We start from the raw sequence: 22158 nt of genomic DNA on the forward strand, positions 1-22158 counted from the left end.
TTCAGTGTAAGACACTTACTGTATAGGATAAGGTCAGAGTGGATGGGGCAGCAGGTCGGTGTCTGGACTCCGATGGCTTAGATGTCACATCGCAGCTCTGCCCACTTAGCTGTGTGCTCTGGTTCATCCAACTGAGAACCTCGGTCTCCTTTTCTGTAAAACGGGGGTGAGATTGTCTAGGATGAGGTAGTGTGTGAGAAGCAGTGGGAACTTAGCCGACACTCCCGAAATTTAAGACCCCAAACTGTGTCTGAGCAGCAAAGGTCTGTGCTTCTGAAACTGCCACTGCTGTCAGCAGCCTCTTCATGGCTCTGAATTCCCTCCCAGGGGCCTGAGTCAGCGCTGGGAAAAATAAACCAGACGAAACCTCCACGCTGAGTCCCCCTCCCTGGCCCGTTCCCTGAATGCCACTATTTTTACATTCTCTCACTTTTGTGCATTGTTTCCCGACTCTCCAAACACAATCCTTCACAAGCTAAGGGGGGAGGGCTCTCCCACCAACCCCAGGAACAATTGTGTGGGGAGATGGAAAAAAAGGTTGGGCCAGGAAAAAACAAAACGTCTTGAAAGTCATTGTCTTCAGATGTCAAGTGTCAGCCCCGTGGAGAGGAGACCACATTCCACCCATTGTCCTGCCACAGACAGGCCCAGGGACCCCAGGACGTCCAGCAGCCCCGCCCTGCATCCTGGGGCCTGAGGGACTTGGTTGGCTTTGTCTGGGACATTCCGGCGGGAAATACCACCCAAAGTGGAGCCTGTTCCCAGCCACCACTGCCTCGGTCACTTTAGGTTTTTCCTCGAAGCCCCCCGCCCCGTGTAGGCCCCAGATCAGCCTGGGTTGATGCTGATAAGACGAAGACTTTACCCGAGCTCATTCAACTCGCACAGTGCCCTGTGAGGTAGGTGCCTTTTCTGTGTGAGTGCATAACAGGTAATTCAGATCTAATTCCCATACCGTACAATTTACCCACTGGAAGTGTATGATTCAGTGGTTCTTAGAATAGTCACAACGTTGTGCAACCATCACCACCTTCTCATTTAAGGATATTTTCACCACCCAAAAGAAACTCCATACTCATTAACAGTGAGGTACCATTTTTAGATCCCCATTTCATAGAGAAAGAAATAGACGCAGAGAAGCTGCTGAGGCTCATAGAGCCAGGAAGTGACTGAACCAGGATTTGTACCCAGGATACTTGGCTCTGGAAACATTTTCTTAACTATGCTGTAATGTAGTAGTTTTCAGCAGGGGGAGACTTTCCCCGCCCCTTTGGCCCCAGGGAACATTGGACAATGTTTAGAGACTTCCGGTTGTCACTACTGGGGAGTGCTACTGGCGTTTAGTGGGTAGATACCAGAGATGCTGCTAAACATCCTATAATTCACAGGCTGGCCCCCATAACAAAAAATTACTCATTCAAATACCAGTGGTACCATGGTTAGGAAGCCCTGCTATAATCTCACTCTGATGAACCCATTCTTCAGGAAAAAAAGCTGAGGGACCCACAGACGTGGCGCAGAGTGGGGTTAGAATAGGAATCATCTCAGACCACATTTGGGTAGAGGTGGCAACAGTGAGGGGTGAGAAATTCTGAACAGCACAGAAGACTCAGCAGGAAAGAGCTCTATGCTCCATTAGTGATGTCTGCCCTGGGTGAGGGGACGGGGGTGCGGGGAATGGCAGGCTTCACATTTGTCAGGCTTATGAGTAGGATGCGGTCTCACATCCAGACGCCCATAGGGTCAGGCAGGAACGTGAGTGCAACAGCAGGTTGGGTGGTGGGAAACAGAGGAGTATCCACTCTGGGTAACGATGACAGCTGCCACTCTACTGCAGCCAGCTGTGGCCCTGTGGACATTTGAGACCTGTGGTCAGCTTTTTCAAAGAAGCTGGAAACTGAGATTTTAATGGGAAATCTGATATTCAAACATAGGCCTGAATTTTCTCAATGCCTACGGCAGGTCAAACTGAACATGCCTGTGGGCCACCAATTTGAGACCCATCAGAGTGAGTTATAGCTTGATAGCACGTAACAGGCACTGCATAAATCTTTGTTGAAGGATTGGTGGGTTGTTGTCAAGTTCAGGGAGACTGTAGGCTGGGCTCCTGCCCCTGGAGTAGGGTCTGTGTGGGGAAGAGTGTTGGCTTCCCTTATGTGGTCCCTCTTCCCCACTATTGCATCAGACCTGTTTACAACAGGTTGTAGCAACTCAGTTTTTGCTTCAATTTCCTCCATGGTTGGGGGATGGGGTAGTGCTGGGTGAGAACTAGGCACTCAGTTCTCACCCAGGGTTTCGAAGCTGGATGGGGATGGGTGGTAGGAGGAGTCTTTTCCAGACGATCAATTGATTAGTCAATTAAACACGTATTTATTGAGGGTCTACTATGTGCTGGGGCCAGTCTTAGGCTCTGGGGATAACAGTGACCTACACAGACAAACATCATTGCCTTCCTGGAACTGATACTCTTGACGGGATTGACAATAGACTGATAAGTGGACACACATAATGTCCACAGTAGCAGGTGCCGTGAAGAAAACAGCGTAGGCGTAGGGACAGATAGTTTGGTTTAGGATGGTCTTGGGAGAATGACTATGCCTCAGGGCCTTTGCACTGACTTTCCCTTTACCTAGAATGACCGTCCCCTCAGACACCCAGACAGCTGATCCCTCACCTCAGTGCCTGAATAGCTGCTGTCAACTGATGGTAGTTGGTGCCTATTCAGCTCCGATAGGCGTCCCCAGTGTGGGGGGTGGTGTATTCAGTGCAAACACCTCAGTTGTGATACAGCATGACTGTGAGATATGTCAACAGTGTTATAGCTCAATTACGATACAGCACGGCTGTGGACTGGCATGTCTGTGAGGCAGTCCTCATTGCAGCAGGACAGCTACAGCCAGGGAAACACAGTCTTTGGTGTGTTTTCTGAGCCAGAGAGGAGCTGACTTACATAGAAAGAAGTCCTCACCCCTGGACCCAGATTAGTTTATCCTCATGCAAATGAGGACTCCAAATCCTCAAAGTTTGATTGGTCTACTCTGATTGGTCAGTGAATATGCTAATGAGGATATAGCTGCACAGCTCTGATTGGAGGGGAAAAGCCTCAGTCTTCCAGGAACTCCTTTATAAGGATTATCTCAGCTGGCAGGAATACAGTGTAGGCAGACAGTTTAGTGTGGGCCTCTCCCGAAAGTGTGGCTGTCAGGCTTTATTTTAAAATTTGAGCCCAATTAGCCACCAGGAACCCTTCTTGGTAGTTATTTTCCTTCTTGGGGTTGATACTGCTCAAATGCCATCTCCTCAGAGAGGCTTTCCATGAACGTCTCTGTGAAATAGCTCCCCTACCTTGTCCCTCTTGGTTCCCGTGTCTCCTTTAATTTTCTTCATAGCATTCATCCTTACCTGCCATTTTATTTTAAAATCCATTTATAGTCTGTCTTGCCAGTGCTCCATGAGGCAGGGATTCCGTCTGATGTGTGCATTCACTGATGTGTTGTGGGCTCTAGATGAATGCAGGAATGAACCCCCCACCCCGCCCCCGGCCACGGCAAGGTCGTCTTGTGTGTATGTCTCAGTGCCCAGCTTGGTGCCTGGTGCACAGTAGGCCCTGGGTAATGCTTGTGGGTCTGGTTAATACTTGGTCAGGGCTTTCTCCCCTCCCCACCCAAACGTAATCAAAAGCAATTTCCTGTTTCCTTTCCTAGTCCAGCCCACCTCTCTCAGCCCAGCCTCTGTATCGTTCTTCCAGGAAGTCTTTGTAGTTACAAAGTTTTTACCTACATCATCTTGCTTAAACCTCCACAACTGCCTCTTTTTTTTTCGGATGAGGAAATAGACTCAGGGAAGTTCAGTGACTCACTGAGGTCATGCAGTTGGCAGTCAGAGGGAGTGAGGTGGAGGGGTGCCCTGACGAGGTAGCAAATGGCTTCGTGTGGTGACGATGAAACCGTGATGCAGGCTTCCCCCTTCATCTCGCTGCAGGGGACTAGGACGCAGCCGAGAATAGAACTGTTTTGAGGATGGAAAACCTAAATAACAATAAGTAAAAATAATGTAGGATAAATGTAAAGTCCCTGGCGCATAGTAGGAGGTCTATAAATGGGGTTGATCTAATTCCAGGTTTCCTTAGGAAACACAGTAGGTTTGTGTTTATCTACACCAGGGCTCGGACTCCCTGAGGATATTCTATAATCTCAAGGTAGGGCTGTGGAGTTAATATTAACTAACGCTTTATTGAGCACTTACTATGTACCAGGCACCATTCAAAGTGCTTGTTACATGTGTTAGCTCCTGTAACCCTTGTTGTAATCCTGTGTACTCATTTTATCCCTACTCCGTAGAGGAGGAAACTGCAGCAGAGAAAGGATAAGTAATTTGTCCAAGGTCATACAGCTTGTAAGCAGCAGAGCTGGTATTTGAGTGCTTTGCATGCAGTAGTTCATTTCAGCTTCACCATAGCTTACAATGTCAGTAATTTTATGATCCCCATTTGTGTTACAGATGAGGCTCAGAGAGGTCGAGTCACTGGTCTAGGCTACACAGCAGGAGGTGGCAAAGGCAGGATCTGAACCAGGCGGTTCTAACCTCTGGGCTTCAGACGCTCTCATATGCTGCTTCCTTAAGACATGCAGGACCTTTCTAACATTTGAGAAGAGAGAGTTTCTAAGAGCGGAATAGGCTTTTGAAAGAGTTGGGCAGCCAGAGGAGAACTTGGGGTGCTTTATGGTTTCCAGAGTCAACATGGAGAAGGAGAAGTGGGTAGCTCAGAGGCCTCACTGCAGAAGGAAAGCCTTTTCACCTCGTAATGCCTGGTTCTTGCTCTCCTCTCTGCCTGTAGACACTGCCCTCTCCTCACGGGGACGTGTGTCCTCCAGGAAGAGAATGCAGACTAGCCTCCTGTGGAAGGTGATAATTGGGGAAAGATGCTGAGGAAGTGGTAATTGGGATGGGCAAGAGTCTGGTACACAGTCACCTCTCCTGCCCAAGAAAAAAAGAAACAAACAAACAAAAACATGTCATAAAGGGACTTTGGATTTAAAAGTAGCATGTTTATTGTAGAAATTTGGAAAAAAGAAATGAAGAAAGAAGAAAATTGAAATCACTGATAATTCCACTCTCAAAATTAGGTTCCATGGCTATAGATAAAATGCAAGTAACAGTGCTTTAAGTGAGATGGGAGTTTTTTTCTTTTTTACTGAATTATAGGCAGCTCTGGGTAGATACGTCAACTCCACTGTCATTAGAGATGTAAACTCCTTCTGTATTGCCGCTCCATCATCTTCAGCACATGGCTTCTACTTCACGGTGCAAGATGGCTGCTTGACCTCCAGGCATCACATTTGCTATTTAATCAGTGGAAAGGAAGACTAGTGGAAGAGAATCCCTGCCTGTTCCTCCCCTCATCCTGAAAGATACTTTCAAGATGTTTTAACATAGTACATCTGCGTATACCCCACTAGCTCAAAGTTAGTCATGTGGCCACACCTAGCTGCAAGGGAAGCTGGGAAATACAGTCTTTATTGTAAAATTTAGGGTTCTATTTCTAAAGGCAAAGGAGAGACCAGCTATTGGGGAACAGTTAGTAATCTTGGCCATCCTCTCACACAGTTCAGGGTATTCTGTATTTTTGTTTTCTATGCTTATGTAGAGATAATTTATTTAACTAAAAATTAGATTATATTTCACGTACTCTTCTGTAACTTGGGTTTTTTTGCACAGAGAGACATCAACAACTTTTTTTCTGTATCATTAAATGGATGGACTTCTGCAAACCATTTTTAGCGTGATTGTCCTTTGTTGAGATGGACAATTTGTTTAACTCAACTCCAAGTGATAGAATTATACAGTAGATACTGAAGTTAAATCTTGATACCACATGTGAGATTTATTTTTCCTCATGGGATAAATGCACAGAACTTGAATGGATAGAGTATAGGATTTGGGCTTTGAAGGAGTCAGTGGGCATTTGGAGTTTCCCCCAAACTCTGGCCTGTGTGGGGATACTTAGAGCAGGCTGTACAAGCCCCCCCTTTGCTGTTGTTATTGCTTTTTTATTATTATTAATTGGACTCAAAGCCCTTTCTACTCCATGACACTCTGCTTTCCTGGACCCCTAGCCACCCAAAGCACTTGGGGTAATGGGGTTCTCAGGGCACCCCTTTCCTCTATCCTTGCTGTGGTCTGAGGCCGCCCTGCCCCCACCTCCCCTCCCTTCTAGCTGGTCCCCTGGGCCTCTCAGGTTTCGCCATATGTTTAGTGAGGTCACCCTGGCCAAGGCAGGGATGTCCTTGGGGGCAGCTGGGCCCGCTCCCTTCAGCGATCAGGTTGCCAGCGTAGGTCCCAGAGAGCGACTTCGAGGCTTCTTTCTGTCCTTTTTATCTCCAGGGAGAGATTTATCCTCCTAAGTCTGTGTCCACAGGTTCCAGACAAATGGTGGTTCCCCAGGGGCACCCCACAGGGCAGCTGCTACCTGTTTTATGCTTATGTGGCGTGTTGTCTACAGTTACTCAGTGATGATGGTGTGTTGGGCACGCATCACCAGGCCAGGATGCCTGGATTTGAGGCCCAGCTCTGCTACTTCTAGCTGTGTGGCTCCGGGTAAGCCAAGAGACGTGTGTGCTGGCAGCTGAAGTGGTGCTGGCATGCTCCCCAGGGGTAAGGGATGTGGGTGGGGTCTGAACAGCAGGTGCTACCGGATGTACATGTCCATGTGGATAAATGTGGAGGATGCTGTGATGCCTGGGGAAAGCAAGGTGCTGACAGCACATCATTTATGGAAACGTGTATCATCAAGCATGTAAAATAGTATTTATTGCTTCTTGATTCACACGCGCATCGAGGCAAAGGCACGCGTGGGAATGAGGAGCACTACCTCCAGGGAGGGCAAGATGCACAAGGGGCCCCCTCTTGTAATGATTTCATTTCTTCTTGTTTCTGCACGAGGGCTTGGGAGTCACAGGGTACGTGGGTAAAGTGAACTAACCTTACGTGCACACTGAAGAGGCTTTGCACATGCATTCACCCGTGGACCCACCGCTCAGATCAAGAAGGAGAACATTTCCAGCACCCCTGTGCCCCTTCCCAGTCGGCACCTTTCCAGACTTGACGAATTTCCTTTTGAAAATGGTTTAAAGCACATTTGGCATAATGCTAAGATTCAGCCAAGCTGGGCAATGAGGCGTCTGTGGGTGTTCGCTACATTTCTTTCTGTCTTTTTCTGGATCCTTGACGTAGTTTTCATCCCTGTCATCATAGACAGGAGAGGAGGCCTTGGGCAGACGCGGGCAGTGGCGCGGGCAGGGCTGCAGCTTGCATACGGCATGGCTGAAGCAGAGTCTCAGGCAGCCCTGGAAATCCTGAGAATGGTCTCGTCTCCAAGGGAGATTTCCAGGGGGAGAGCTGCTTTTGGCCGAGTGTGCCAAAGCTGTCAGGGCCGGTACAAGGAGTTGTCCAGAGGGTCCCTTCAACCACCCTCCTGCACAGAGGACATTGGCGCCGCCTGGAAAAGCCGGTCGTGCTTTGGGCAGCACGAGGGCTGGGCCCAGAGCCCCTGCCTGCCCATTCTTTCCGTGTCACGAGCTGCCCATTGTACCCATCACACTGGCCTGTTTGCGGTTCCTCTGTGGGTGGCCCGAGCCTCTAATTGTTCCAGCACAATAGTGGTGGCTGCGCTCGTGTGAAGAAACCAGGACAGGAAGCCCCAATCTAGGTCAGCCTCTCTGCATTCCCAGCTTCCTGCTGTCCCCGGCTGTGCTGGATGAGGCTGCCTTTGTCTCTCTCCAGTCTGGGGAGGCTGGAGGCTGGACTTTCCCGGCAGCATCACAGGCCCTGTTCAAACATCCTCTAGGAACTCCTGGCCCCTGGCCCCTCTACCCATTGTCCCCTAAAAAGAAAGACCTGCAGGCTACCAAGTGGCCCTAGTTGAGGCTCCTGCTATGTGTCAGGCATTGTGCCAGGAACGTTCTACCCCTTCCTTTGATTTCTGAGTGCTTACTGTGTGCCAGTACTAGTCTAGGCCCTGCCGTGACAGCTGGGAACAAGGAAAGAAGGTCCCTGCACTCAGGGAGCTTCCATTCATTTATCCCATTCCCTTTATCCCAATACATTCTGGAAGGTAAGATGGTGTTACTATGCTCCCTATATCTGGGAAGACTAAACTGAGACTCAGAGAGGCTAATGTACTTTCTGGAGGTCACACAGCAGGAAGGTGGAGGACTGCAGTTGAAACCCAAACCATCAGTTTCCAAACCTGGCCTCTGTTGTTGGATTAGGGCAAAGGTTTCACCCCAGCCATGCTCTCTTCTTATCTTGGCTTCTCTTAGGAGCCGATGTAGATTGCTTCACCTCAGTCTGTCTATCTGTCAAATAGGCTCTTAATGCAAGATGGGAAGGTGGCAAGTTCATGAAGACAGGAGGACCTTGTGGAGGAGGGGGCATTTGAGCCACGGCCTGATGAATGAGAAGGAGCCGGCCCAGGGCAGAGCCGGGGGAGAATATCCTACTACCGTGTTCCCCGAAAAGAAGACCTAGCCGGACAATCAGCTCTAATGCGTCTTTTGGGGCAAAAATTAATATAAGACCCGGTTTTATTTTAATATAATATAAGACCAGGTCTTATAAAATATAATATAATATAGCATGATATAATATAACATAGTATAATGTAATGTAATGTAATATAATATAATATAATATAATATAATATAATATAATATAATATAATATAATATAATATAATGTAATATAATATAATATAGTATAATATATCTAATCTAATCTAATCTAATCTAATCCTAATCTAATCTAATCTAATCTACCGGGTATAATATAATATAATATAATATAATACCGGGTCTTATATTAATTGTTGCTCCAAAAGACGCGTTAGAGCTGATGATCCAGCTAAGTCTTATTTTCGGGGAAACGCATTAGTAGGAACAGCAAGTGCAAAGGTCCTGAGGAAGGAATGTGCCTGGCAGGTAGAAGGAATAGAGAAAAAGAAGGTGTGGCTGAAGATGATTGAGGTGTGGGGGGGGAACGGAGTACTGGAAGGTGAGTTCAGAGAGTTTAACTAAGACAAGGTCACAAGGACCTCAGGGGCCGTGGAAGGATTTGGACTTTTTTAAAAAAGTGTAGTGGGAAGCCATGGAGAGTTCTAAGCCGTGGATTGGCAGGAACTGGTTTAGATATTTAAAAGGATCCCTTTAGCTGTGTGTGTGGAGAAAGGACTTTGCTGGGGAGTGGGGGAGGGAGAGGAACAGGGAGGAGGTGACTGGATTGATCCACGCAGGAGAAGATGGGGGCATGGACCAGGTGCGTGGTTGAGGAGGTGGGGAGAAGTGGTTGGATTTTCAACGCTTGCTGAAGGTGAAGCTGATAGCATTTGCTGAAGGATGGAAACAGGATGTCAGAGAAAGCGGGGTCAAGGACAATTGGGAGGGCTTTTGGCTGGAGCTCCTGGAAGGCACAGGTGCCATTAATCAAACTGGGACGAACTTGATGGTGTAGGTTTGGAGGGAAGATCAGAAACTAAGTTTTGGAAGGGTTAAATTTGAGATGCCCCGTGGACATCCGATGGGGGTCTTGAGTCGGCAGAAATCCAGGTAAGAGTCTGGGGACCAGGGGAGAAGTCCAGGCTGTGGACGTAAACGTGAGCTGAGGGGGCTGCTGGAGATTGCCCTGCAGTGAGCGTGGACAGAGGCAAGGCCGCCTTGCTCTGTGTCCACGACTTTCCTCCCTGTGACCCACCATGTAGAGCACCAGTGTGCCATCTCTTAGGAGACCTGAGTCTGCAGGTGGCCAGCTCCCTGTGACATCCATGGGCATCCCTCCAGGTGGTGGGAAAGGATTCAATAGCCATCTGTGGAGGGCCAGCCTGCTCTCTTCCACCTGCCCCTGCTTCCCTCCATCCGGAGCTGTCGCCTCCATTTCTCTGCCACTCAGAGATCTCCCCAAACAAGGGTGGTTAATTAACCTGCAACTGAGCTCTGTGACAGGGACAGTGTGTGTGCACCCAAGCCTTCCTGTCCCAGAGCCCCCATGCTATAATCAGCCACAGGAGGGAGGGTAACTGGTGGGCCATCATACCTCACCGTGGCCCTGTGGCCGTGACAGGACCATGAAGTAATTTTCACCAGGTCTCCATGTGGCTGTTGCCAGGTCTAACTCGGGCCAAACCCTAGGGTTCGGGCAAACCAGGCTGTTTGATGTATGTAACCGGCCTTGGTCCCCCCCCCCCCCCCCCGCCCATGCCATCTTCCATCTCCCACTTTCTGCCCCACATCTGTTCAGTCTCCTTAGCCTGTCCACGGGACCTTCTCAGTCGCTCTTCCTCTGTCTGCCCCCACCCCCATCAGGCTGCCATCATCTCTCAGCTTGGCTCCACCCCTATACTCTGGTCCCCCACTTTCATGTTCAACCCCTAAAATCCAGTTCCTCACAAAAATAGAGGGCTCTTTTGTCAACATTTAAAAATTGGGGAGAATTTGCTTTTAAGAAGTCCTAATATCTGACTTCTCTCTTGGAAAAAAACAAAACCCAGAACATGTGATGATACTGGGCCTGCTTCCCTCCTTCCCTCCCCACACTTGGAGGGGCAAGCGGCTGTCCCCTTGGGTGTGTGCTGTTCCCCACAGGACCCGCCACTCCCCTCCTTTGTCGTCTGTAGAACCACTGAGGAGAGAAATGATTTCTCTGTTCCGAGCCCTGGAAAAATGTGGCAGGATAACTGTGGTCCATCCATACAGAGGGATCCTGGGCAGCTGTCAAAAAAAGAAGGAGGATATTCCCTGTGTAGCGATATGGAAAGATTGCTAAGCAACATGAAGTGGAAAAAGCAACTGCAGCACATCCTGTGTACACTGCTGTTTTTTTGTAAAAAGGGGGAAAAATAAAAAAATACATATATGTGTGTGTATGTATGTATATACACATATATGTGTGTATTTATTTTTCCAGCTCTATTGACATATGTTTGACGCATGACAAGCATTGTGTAAGTTTAAGGTGTGCAATGTGTTGATTTAATATACTTATATATTGCAAAATGATTGCTACCCCAGTGCAATTTTCATGTGTATAATACAGTATTATTAGCTGTAATCACTGCGCTGTACATCAGATCCCCAGGACTTGTTTGTCTTATCACTGGAAGTTTGTACTCGTTGACCAATGTGTGTGTGTATTTTCACATAAAAATATTCTGGAATGATATACTAGAAACTAGTAGTTGTGGTTCCCGTGGAGGCTGGGAAGGGACGAGATGGATGGGACCTGGGGTGTAGGAGACAGACTTTCCCTATTTTTGACTTTTTGTAGTTTTGAGGTTTAAGCCATGTGAACGTGTTATTATTTAGAAGTGACATTTTAAAAAAGAAAAAAAGGGGAAAATGAACTGTGGTCTGCGAGGGGCCATGTGAGGACACCTCCTTGAGGGTAGGGCTTTGCGTTGTTCTCTGTACCAGGCATAGTAGATGCTCAATAAACATTTGTTGAATGGCAGAGGAAGTTTATTTTACTCCCCGCCTAAGTCCCTGGACCATGGTACTTCCCAGGTCCTACTTGGCATTTGAACTTGTGACCCTTCTTTTGGGCCATCCCCGGGAGAGGAAGGCATGGGCACTCACCTCTCCCTTCTTTTCTCCTCCAGGCGTTCCTGCATCGAATCCGGCAGAACGTGGCCGACTTAGTGGAGAAGGGCCTCACGGAGGAGAATGTCAAGGTGTGGACACTTGGGCTGGCCTCTTTGCAGACTGTTCCTGCTGCTGTGTGTCTTGCTTCTCCCAGGACGATGCTCAGAGGGTGCCCAGGGTTTGGGGGTGTACCTACCCCACTGGTAGCTGACTCCCTGCAGCCCCTAGAAGCCTCTCTGTCCTGTGAGCGAACCATGCCTGGTGGATGTGAGGAGGACTCTGCCTCCGGCCCCTACTCTCCAACTTTGTCCCCTTGTTCAACATGCCCATCCTGTCTTCCAGCCTCCTCGTGCCAGGGCCCCAGGTTGGAGCCAGCGGAAAATCCCTTCCCAAGCATCCCTGGGAGCCTGGCAGCCCCAGCCCTTGCCCCGCACTGGGCATTGAGTGCTGAGGCAGGGTGGATGAGTAATTGGGTCCGGGTTTCATCTTGGCAATGGCTCTGGGGAGTTTTGGGTGGATGTCAATAGGCCCTCTGTGTGCACGGTGGAGGCCCCAGTGCTCCTAGGCCGGCTTTCTGGTATGACCTCACTCTCTGGGGAGCCCCCTTCAGTCCTTGGGGCTCCAGGGTCCTGGTCTAGGGCAGGAGGGAGTCAGAGGAGCCAGCACGTACAGCACACAAAGGGCTTGGTCAAATGGGATTCCCCCTCACCCTCACCGGCCCAGTTAACTTGGACAGTAACCATGCACGTTGATAATTCTGAGCCCATGTTTTTGGATAAGAAAGCTGAGGCTTAGAGATGTAAAGAGACCTACCCAGGGTCACTGTATGGCTGGTCCCTGGTAGCACTGGGATCGGAGCTTTTTATGCATTCATTCATTCATTCATTCAGCAAGTGTTTACTGAGCACCTATTATTTATTACATCTATTTATTACAACTTAAAAATTATCTATTATAATTTTAAATTGCAGTTTATTACAGTTTTTAAAAACTTACCTTTTTATGAGGTATAACTCACATACAGTAAAGGGTGCAATCCTCTGTGCTCTTTCCCAGGAAATGCCCCCTTCCCAAAGATAACCGCTGATTAGTTAGCATTGATTGTTTTTGCCTGTTCTTGAACTTTATATAAAATGAGCCCTTTCATCATGTGTGGGTCTTTTGCTCACTGTTAGGTCTGTGAGATTTACCCATGTGGTTGTGTGCAGCCATGATGCATTCTTTTTTATTGCTGTGTAGTATTCCATAGCATGAAAGTACCACAATTTACTCATCCATTCTTCTGTGGATAGATACTGGAGTTGTTTCCAGGTTTTGGCTATTAGGACCATTCGTGTATATGGTTTTTTTTGGTAAACATAGGCTGTCATTTCTTTTGGGTGTACACTCAGGAGACAGATATTTACTTTGAAAATTTGCAGCCATTCCTTGAAGTAAGTATAACAGTAGGATCTATCATATGTGTCTTTCACGTAAGCAGAGAATCAACCATGTGATCTGGACAAAACGAGAGAGAGAGAGAGAGAGAGAGAGAGAGAGAGAACTAACCAAAAACTGTGGGTGATTCTTTCAGCCTCCTCATGGGATGGGCGTCCCCCAGGGCAAGGCTCTGGCCCCCAAGACCGTAGCAGTTGAGGAATAGTCTCCAGCCCCGCGGCTTCCCTGCCCACTCTCAGGCTGTCTCCCTCTGCACTTTCTGGTGCCTTTGCAGGATCCATGGGGCTGGATTCATTCCTTCAGGTCTTGACTGAAATCAGTTCACCCCACTTCCGTATTTAAATGTACAAACTTCTCCTTCAGCCCCGTCCCGGTACTCCCTTTCTGTTTCACTGTTTTCTTATTGCTTCTTGCCACCTAGAAAACTATCGTTATTTGTTGTCTGTCCCCTTCTATTACAATGTCACCTCCATGGGGACAGGCACTTGTCTGTTCCCTGCTGTATCCCCAGGGCCTCTAACAGTGCCTGGCATACAGTGGGTGCTCAATAAGTACTCGCTGAATGAATGAATGAATGACTGTGCAAGAAACCCTAAGAGGAACCATAAACCAACAGTAACACTGGTCACGACCTGTGGGTGGGGAGTGGGGGGATGGGTGGGAGAGGAACTCCTTACTGTATTCATTTTACTAGGTTTTGATGTTTGAATCATGTGAGTGCCTTCTTCAAAATTAAAGTTAAAAATGCACCATTTTTTTTTTTTTGGAAAAAAATGCACCTTTAAAAAAAATAGAAACAGAAAAAGGATTAAAATTTTTTTATTTATTTATGTAGGTGACATTGATCAGTAAAATTATATAGGTTTCCAGTGTACAATTCTGTAATACATCATTTATATACTGCATCGTGTGTTCACCACCCAGAGTCAGTTCTCCTTCCATCACCATATATTTGATCCCCTTTATCCTCTTCTACCTCCCCCCACCCCTTACTCTCTGGTAACCACTAAACCATTGTCTGTGCCTATGAGTTTTTGTTTGTCTGTTTGCCTTATTTGGTTGTTGCTTTCAGATGATACCCCACATATGAGTGAAATCATGGTTCCCAAGAAAAAGGAGTTTGCAGTTCAAAAGGATCTAAAGTACATGAAAGCCTCCCCTCGTCCTCCTTTCAGAAGCCCTTATGGTCACCAGCTTGTGTCCTCGTTGAGGTCGTCTCCGCTTCTGCCAGCATAGAGAGGAGTGACGCTTTGTGTGTGTTGTTTTACACAAATGGGCCCGTACTGGAATCCTGTGTGGCACCATGGTTTCCCCCCACCTCCCTTAACAATATAGATCAAGGATCATTCCAGAATTCCATATCCATAGCGCAGTTCTGCAGATTCTTTTTACAGGCTACGTAGTATTCCAGCATGTGGGAAGTTATTTAATTGTAACCAGTCCAGTTCATTTAACTGTCTGACAACTCCCCATGAATGGACATTTGGGTTTTTTTCCTCTTTCAGTCTTTTGCTACTGCAAATAAGGCTGCAGTGTATGTTCTTGGCCATCCACCCAGGTCTCAGCCTCAGCATAATTAACACTTTGGGCCAGATAATTCTTTGCTGTGGGGGGTGGTCCTGTGTATTGTAGGATGTTTAACAGCATCCCTGGCCCCTGCCTGTGAGATGCCAATAGCATCCGCCCTCAAATTTGTGACAACCCAAAATCTCCCTGAATATTGACAAACATCTCTTGAGAAGCAGAATTTCCCCTCATTGGAAATGACTGATTGAAAGGTCAAATTCTAAAATGTAGAATTGCTGGGTTGGAGTATATGTGCATTTCAAACTTTATATATTCATATGGAGAAATGGGCACTCATATATTGTTTGGGAGAGTTTAAAACACATATTTTGAACACCCTTTTCTGTTGTTTTTTTTCCCCTCCTACCATATCATTTTAACGGGTGCATGGAAGTACCCTCATCATTTTAAAAATCAGTCTTGTGGTTGGATATACCAGTTGTGTCTGGCTGCGACGGAGTCGTGGTGAATGTCTAACACATACTTCTCTGCATGGACTGTGTGACCTTGGCAATGTTAATTGTTTGCTCTGAGCCTCCGTTCTTCATCTGCAAATTGGGGCTAATAATAGTTTCTACCTTACGGAGTTAGCCTGAGGATTAGATGCCATAAATGCATATCAAGTTCTTAGCACAGGATTAGGCATTAATCCTGTTTAGTAAATGTTGGCAATATTTTTGTTATTGTCTTTTTTTTGTATTAGTGGTAAACGGGCTCCATCCAGTGCATGAGAATGCCCGTTTCACCACACCGTCTCCTGCGCCGGGGTTACGTAGTCTTTTTATGCTTGCTTTTACTCGCCCAATGTGCCTTAGTAACCCTATCCGTGGGCCTTTTCCGCACAGATCCTGTTCTCGAACATTGAAGACATCCTGGAAGTTCATAAGGATTTCTTGGCTGCCTTGGAGTACTGTTTACATCCCGAGCCTCAGTCTCAGCATGAACTTGGGAACGTTTTCTTAAAATTCGTGAGTACAGTGCCCCAGCCCCTGTCGGGACCTGTAGCTTTTGGGAAGTGGGCTTCTCCCTGGTGCCCGCTCCGCCCACTCTTGGTGGGGAGATGAAGGCAGATGGGTGGTGGGCCCCGCTTCTGTCCCCGGGAACAGGTGGTTCGGGCTGACAGACTGGGGGTATTTTTAATTGGCTCTCCCACCCCTCACCGTCATGTAGAGTGTGGCCTCCTGGCTGAATGATTGTGTCCTGGGGCTCCGGTGACCTCCTGGTCTGATGGGCCCCTCTGCTGCAGAATGACCGACAGAGGCTGCCAATGGCCAAGAGGGCAGACTTGGTCAGACAGACCTGGCATTGTGTCACCGACTTGGCCACCCGCTGGCCAGTGAGGGTGTCTGACCCTTGTGCCTACTTGTGTTTTTAGTCAGGGAGGCAGACACCTGTGGTTATAGCACCTCTTTTCCTGCATGGTTTCCAAGTCTCTTGTTGTTGCGAGAGACAGATGGGGGAAGGAGAATGGGGAGCTTTGCCCACCCAAAGCATCCACTTTTCCATGCCCTCTCCTTCTATGTTGGTGGGACCCTCCTCACAGGACAAAAGCCACACTAGCCTCACGGGCATGAGGTTGCAGCAAGCTCCTTCCCTCTCTGAGCCTCAGTTTTCCCCTCTGACTGAGAGGTAGGGATAAAAGCACCTACCTTCCCGGCTGATGGACAGACTCAAAGAGGCAAAGCCATAAAGTGTGTAGCGTAGAGCGGTGGTTCTCAACCACGGGGTGATTTTGCCACTGGGAGACATTCGGCCATGTCTGGAGACATTCTTGGTTGTCACAACTCAGGGAGGGGATCAGTGCCCCTGGCTTCTCTTGGGCGGAGGCCAGAGATGCCACCACATATCCTCTGATGCACAGGACGGCCCCCACAACAGAATGATCTGACCTCAACTGTCAGCAGTGCCGAGATTGAGAAACCCTGGCGTGCAGTAAGCACTGGCTCTTGCTTAGCTCTTCTTGTCATGATCACTAACTCCCTTCTCCCAGGGATCACATCTTGATTGTTCAGAGTCTAGGATGACACAGCCTGGTGTGGCTCTGCCCTCGGAGAGGGAGCGCTGTGCTCCCAGCCAGGTTGCTGAGCTACTCATAAGTTGTGTTCCTTTCAGCAGGTTGTTTTAACTTGTCTGTGCCTGTGTTCTCACCTGTAAAATGGGTAAAAAACTAGACCTACCCCATGAGGACTGAATGAGATAATATAAGGAGAGTGCCCAGAACAGGTTCTGTCACATAGTAAATGCTCAATAAATGTTGGATGCTGTCTTACTATTCATGTACTTACCATTTCTCAGTGCTTGAAATAGGGAAAACACGAGAGCAAGGTGGGGCACAGGTGAGATGGATACTAATGGAAAGTGTTGAGCAGAGCAGAGATGTGACCTGTTTTAGGGTTACAGGGTCCTTTGGCTGCTGTGAGGGAGAGTGGACTATGGCGGGTTGGGGGAGGCAGGGAGCCCAGCAAGAGGTGCTGGTGCCCTGGAGCAGGTGGCAGAGTGGAGGTGGTGAGAAGGAGCGAGAGGAAGTGGCAGTAGTGGTTCAGGAAACATTTCTTGAACTGGAAAAATAAAGAATGGGAGGGCCAGTCTTCCCTCTGGGTTCAGAGGAAAGAGTCAGCCCTCCTCGTTTCTCTGGAGCCAGGCTGCTTAGGTTCAAATCCTCGTTCCACTGCTGACTAACTGAGTGACCTTTGGCAAATCACTTGACCTAGCTGGGCCTCAGTCTCTAACTCTGTAAAATGGGGGTAATGATGGTACCTGCTGCATGATGCTGTCATGAGGATGAAATGAGTGAACCATGAGTGAAGCACTTAGGTCTGGCCCGGCACCAAGCCGATGCTGTGTGAGTGTCAGCCAGTGGTGTTATTTCAGCCAGGGCACCAGAGGAGGCTTTCAGGAGGAGATGGCATTATTGGGGCTGGCCATGCAGTGATGACATCTAAGAGCTGAGTAGTTCGTACTTTAGCCAAAGTGAGGGAAGGAATCCTGAAGGTGCAGTATCTATTTGCTAATGAGTCCCCCTGGGCCCCCTGATTTCCCTGCCTGAGCCACAGAGGTGTAAGACGGTTTAACTCACTGGTCAGTGAAGGTCTCTGGAGCCTGAATGCCACTTGGGCTCTCCCCACTCTCTCTACAGGATTCCTAAAATGTTCAGAACGCAGGGAAAGACTGGAGGAAAGAGGGTGAGGAGTTTGGTGCCCAGGAGGCAACCTCTTTTCCATATCCTCTCCTTCTGCACTGCCCGGGACCCTCCTTACGTAGCCTCAATCACGTTGGGCACTGATGAGGGCACTGCTTACTGTCAGAATCCTGAGGCACCGGTGGTGGAAGTTCAGGCCTTTGTGAGAAGGCATTCAGGGCTGGGGCCTGCCCGGGGCCGTCCTGAGAACCCACACATTCTGTCTGGTCTTGCAAGATCGTTTTTTAGAGCCCAGCTACCTGACTTTGTCTCCTGGCTCTGCTGTTTCCCAGCTCTGTGATGCTGGGAGAATGGTCTCACCCAGCTGTGCCTCAGTTTCCTCATCTGTAAAATGGAAGTAGGGAAACCTACTCTCTAGGGTTTTTGAGAGAATTAATAGTAGTAGCACCTAGCATATCAGTAAGTGCTCAGTCAGTGTTTGTCAGTGGTACTACTGTGTTTCCCTGAAAAAAGACCAGGTCTTATATTAATTGTTGCAATAAGACTGGGTCTTACATTAATTTTTGCTCCAAAAGACGCATTCAAATCATGCTAGGGCTTATTTTCCGGTTGGGTCTTATTTTCGGGCAAACACTGTATGTACATATTTGTTCATGGGACCCAGCCCTCTCTGGCACCTCCTGGGGCTGTGTGGGGCACGTGGTGATTTATTAGACCCTGCCAGGCCCTGCCAGTTCTTGGGACCTCACTCCCACCACTGCGGCCTCACTGGCCTCCTCACTGTTCTGGAACACCGGAAGCCCATGCCCACCTCAGGCCTTTGAGTGTGCTGTTCCCAATGCCTGGGCCGTTTCCCTCAGACATCCCTGCGACTTCCTTTCTCCCTGCCTTGAAATCTTTATGGAAATGCCTCCCTCTCCATGAGCCCTTTCATCCCACCCTGTTCCAAGTTGAAATGCTCCAGGCCCTTCCTTGCCTCCTCCCCTTCTATTATTCTCTGTGGCTCCTATTACCCTCGGACATATTGGATATTTTCTCTGTTTATTGTCTGTCCACCCTAGAATATCAGCAACACGAAGGTGGGGACTTTGTCATGTTCACTGCTCTGTCCCTGCATCAAGCCCTAAGCTTACTCCACAGGCAAGCAAACTGAGTGAACGGTTAAACCCAAGGTCATGACCGTATGGGTGGGAGAACTGGGATTTGAACCCCCCTAATGGTTAAACCAGACTTCATTGATTCACACAGTTTGCAATTTTGCTATATCTGGTTATCCCTTGTATTATTACTGGTTTCATCTTTTAAAAAACCGATTCACTTGAAAAAAATAACCTTAAATAAACTCATTTACAAAGGGAAATTTGCATCATCATTGGAAATGGAAAATTGAGTATCACTTGCTATAGATAGAAGGTAACGGTAAAAAAAATGCAATAAAAACCCAACTATTACCACATTCTGTCTAGAAACTCTTGCCCACCTGAGTTTCTGAGCCTGAGGCCTTCCCTTGGTTTGATCAAAACGAAGATTAACGGAGTTAGACTAGTATTCGTGTCATATCACACCTAGCTGAGACCCCTCCTTGAGGTAAATGGAACAGTTGAAAAAGGACTCAGCTGTCTGAATCAGCTGTGATTCAGTGTTTTTAATTTAAAACCTTCTTTTTAATTTAAAATTGTCCCTCCCTGCCCTCTCCTTTCTCCATGTTCACGGAGGATGGCACTGAAGACCTTTTATAAGCAGCTGCTGCTATAGGTTGGGTTTGCGGAAGCTGAAATTTGCTTCCTGTTGGGAGCAGCTGAAGGAGAGGTTGCACTCTCTCCACCTGGCCTCAGGTGCTCTCACCCAGGAGGAACTATGGAGCTTGGGTGGCTCTTCAGGTCACCAGGAATTGCGGTGAGAGGACAGGCCTTGGCACCCCCACATGGCCCTGTCTCTGGACGTGGGCTGTCCCGGGGAGTGCGTGAAAGCCTCAGGCCCAGGGCAGTTCCTGGGGCGGGATTCACTGAGGGCTTTGGGTGCCTCTGTCCTGATGGGCCCTGAGGGGCTCACCACAGCACCCCCACCCCAAGGGAGGGGGCTCCAGGCCAGCTTCCTGCACAGGCTTGTTCACTACCTGCCGAGGCAGCCTCGGGTGGTGAGGTGGTAGCTGGGCACAGACAGACCTCTGCCGGCAAACTCTCCGGAAGAGGAAGGGGCAGCATCAGACCCAGTGCGGGGCCCTGGCTGACAGACTGGCCCACTCGTTGGTGCCACTCCTGTTGGTGGACAGTGGGAGAATCCCTCACCCCTTACCCCACAACGCAACTACTAACTGCCGAGGCAATCACAAACTAGCACTGACTGAACACTCTCTTTGTGCCGGGCCCTCTTCTGAGTGCTTCCCATATATGAATTCATTAAAACTCTTCGGCCTTTACCAGTGGGTGCTATTGTCATGCCCACTTTACGCGTGAGGAAACTGAGGCCAGAGAGGGTATGTCATAGCGCAGGTTTACACGGTCAGTAAATGTGGGAGCCAGGATTTGAGCTGATGTAGTTTGGGTCCAGGGTTTGTGTTTTTCACCATCTTACATGATACAGTCTCCTGAAGTACATACTAAGCACCTACTGTGTGCCAGGTACAGTACTAGGCCCTAAAGTTGCTGCCCTAAGTAAGACAGACTCACTCCCTGCCACCACGAAGCCAGAGAAACGAAGAGGAAGTATGTTAACAGAGGCAGTCATTTCAGATGGCGACACAGCTTGTGAAAAATATCAAATGCAGATGTGAGAAGGGGTGACTCCACTGGAGGTTGGCTGGGACAGGTGGCCGGATTTAGCAAATTAAAACACCCAGGACAGCTGAGTAAATTTGAACTTCAGGTGAACAACAAATACATTTTTAGTATAAGTATGTTTCACGTCATATTTGGAATATACTTATACTAAAAAGTTATTTGTTTATCTGAAATGAGAGTTCGAATTGGTGTCTGGGAACCCTGGTCAGGACAGGCTCTGTAAGGCGGTGAGATGGGGTGATCTGGGGGGAGGGCATTCCAGACGGAGAGGAAGCAAGGACAGAGGCCCTGGGATGAGAGCAAGCTAGTGCACTGGAGGAAAGCGGGGAGCCCTGTGTCGCTGGAGCAGAATGAGCGATGGAGGGAGTCGGGGATGTCCTGGGGCCAGATCCAACAGAGATTTTATTCTGAGTTGTAGGTTTTTTGCAGGGAAGTGGTGTGGTCTGAGTTAGGTTTGAACCGCCTCTCCCTGCCTGTGTGCCCCCCAGAATTCTTCGTACCAATGTGAGCATAGGTTGAGGAAACCCTTACACAAGTGAGACCTGGATCTGCTGCTCCCCTCCCTGCCAGAGGAGATGTCCCCATGGCCATTTCCTTCCCTTTGCTGAGTCTCAGTCTTTCTCAGTATGAAGTGAGTGGCTTGGAGCAGATAGTCTGCGTGGAGCCAGTGTCACCCCCCGGGGTCTGTGGACAGCAGCTACCATCTCTGACATTCCTTGTGTCTTCCCTGGGGACTAGACCTTCTCCCCCAGCTGTCCCCAGCTGGCAGCTGGCCCCTTCTCCTCCTTTACAGCCCAGACCCACAGCCACACGTTTCCTACCCATCACATCTGTGTGTGCACAACTGTTTGTTTCTTCCTGGCAAAACAATCAAAGCCCTATGTGGGGCCCCTAGGAGGAAATTGAACACTTGGACTCTTAGCTGTCAAAAGCAGCTTTTCTAGATTTGCAGAGTTTCAGGCCTGAGACGCAGCTGGGATTGGGCTCAATGAAAGGACACGGGAGTGATGGAACTAAGCATGGTTCTGAGGAGGGAGTGTTGTCATTTGCTAAATTGAACTTCTCCAAGCCTCAAGCCTTGGTCCCCTGCCCTTCCCACGGGCTGAAGGAGAGGATGACATTGCAGAGTGTGTCAGAGAAGGGGCTCAGAGGCTCAGGGGATGAGGAATGACAAAGCTGTGAAGGACAGTCTTATCACTTACTGCCTTCTCCTGCATCTGTGGCAGACATCGCTAATCAATCAGAGCATTCTGCCTCGGTGCTCCCGGGGGGTCCAGAATTCTTCTCACCAGTGTTCCAGCCAGCAGTACCCATTAATTGGGGTTGACATGTGAGAATAAACAGATGTGTCTCTGCTCTCTGGCTCACCCCCTTTATGGTACAAATGGAGATGGACAGAACACCTTGTCACCTCATCAGGCTTGGGTTCATTTTTAAATGTTCTTTCGCTTTTCAGCTTGTGCATGTATTAGGATGGTCTTCACTGCAAGTGACAGAAACACCAACTCAAATAGGCTTAAACACAAAAAGACTTTATGGCTCATACAAATGAATGTTCAGGAGTGTTGGCTTCAGGCATAGCTGGATCCAGGACCCCATATGATAT

The 22158-nt window shown here is 48.5% G+C and overlaps 1 protein-coding gene across 1 annotated transcript in view; it reads left to right on the forward strand.

The window, feature by feature from the left end:
- PREX1 (phosphatidylinositol-3,4,5-trisphosphate dependent Rac exchange factor 1) overlaps positions 1–22158 on the forward strand; it is a 178027-nt gene that overhangs the window by 56167 nt on the left and 99702 nt on the right. Inside the window, 2 exon segments of the mRNA XM_074318350.1 lie at positions 11648–11719; positions 15479–15601. Coding sequence (XP_074174451.1) covers positions 11648–11719; positions 15479–15601 — 195 coding nt within the window.

Source organism: Rhinolophus sinicus, linkage group LG13, assembly GCF_036562045.2.
Source record: "Rhinolophus sinicus isolate RSC01 linkage group LG13, ASM3656204v1, whole genome shotgun sequence".
Lineage (NCBI taxonomy): Eukaryota > Metazoa > Chordata > Mammalia > Chiroptera > Rhinolophidae > Rhinolophus > Rhinolophus sinicus.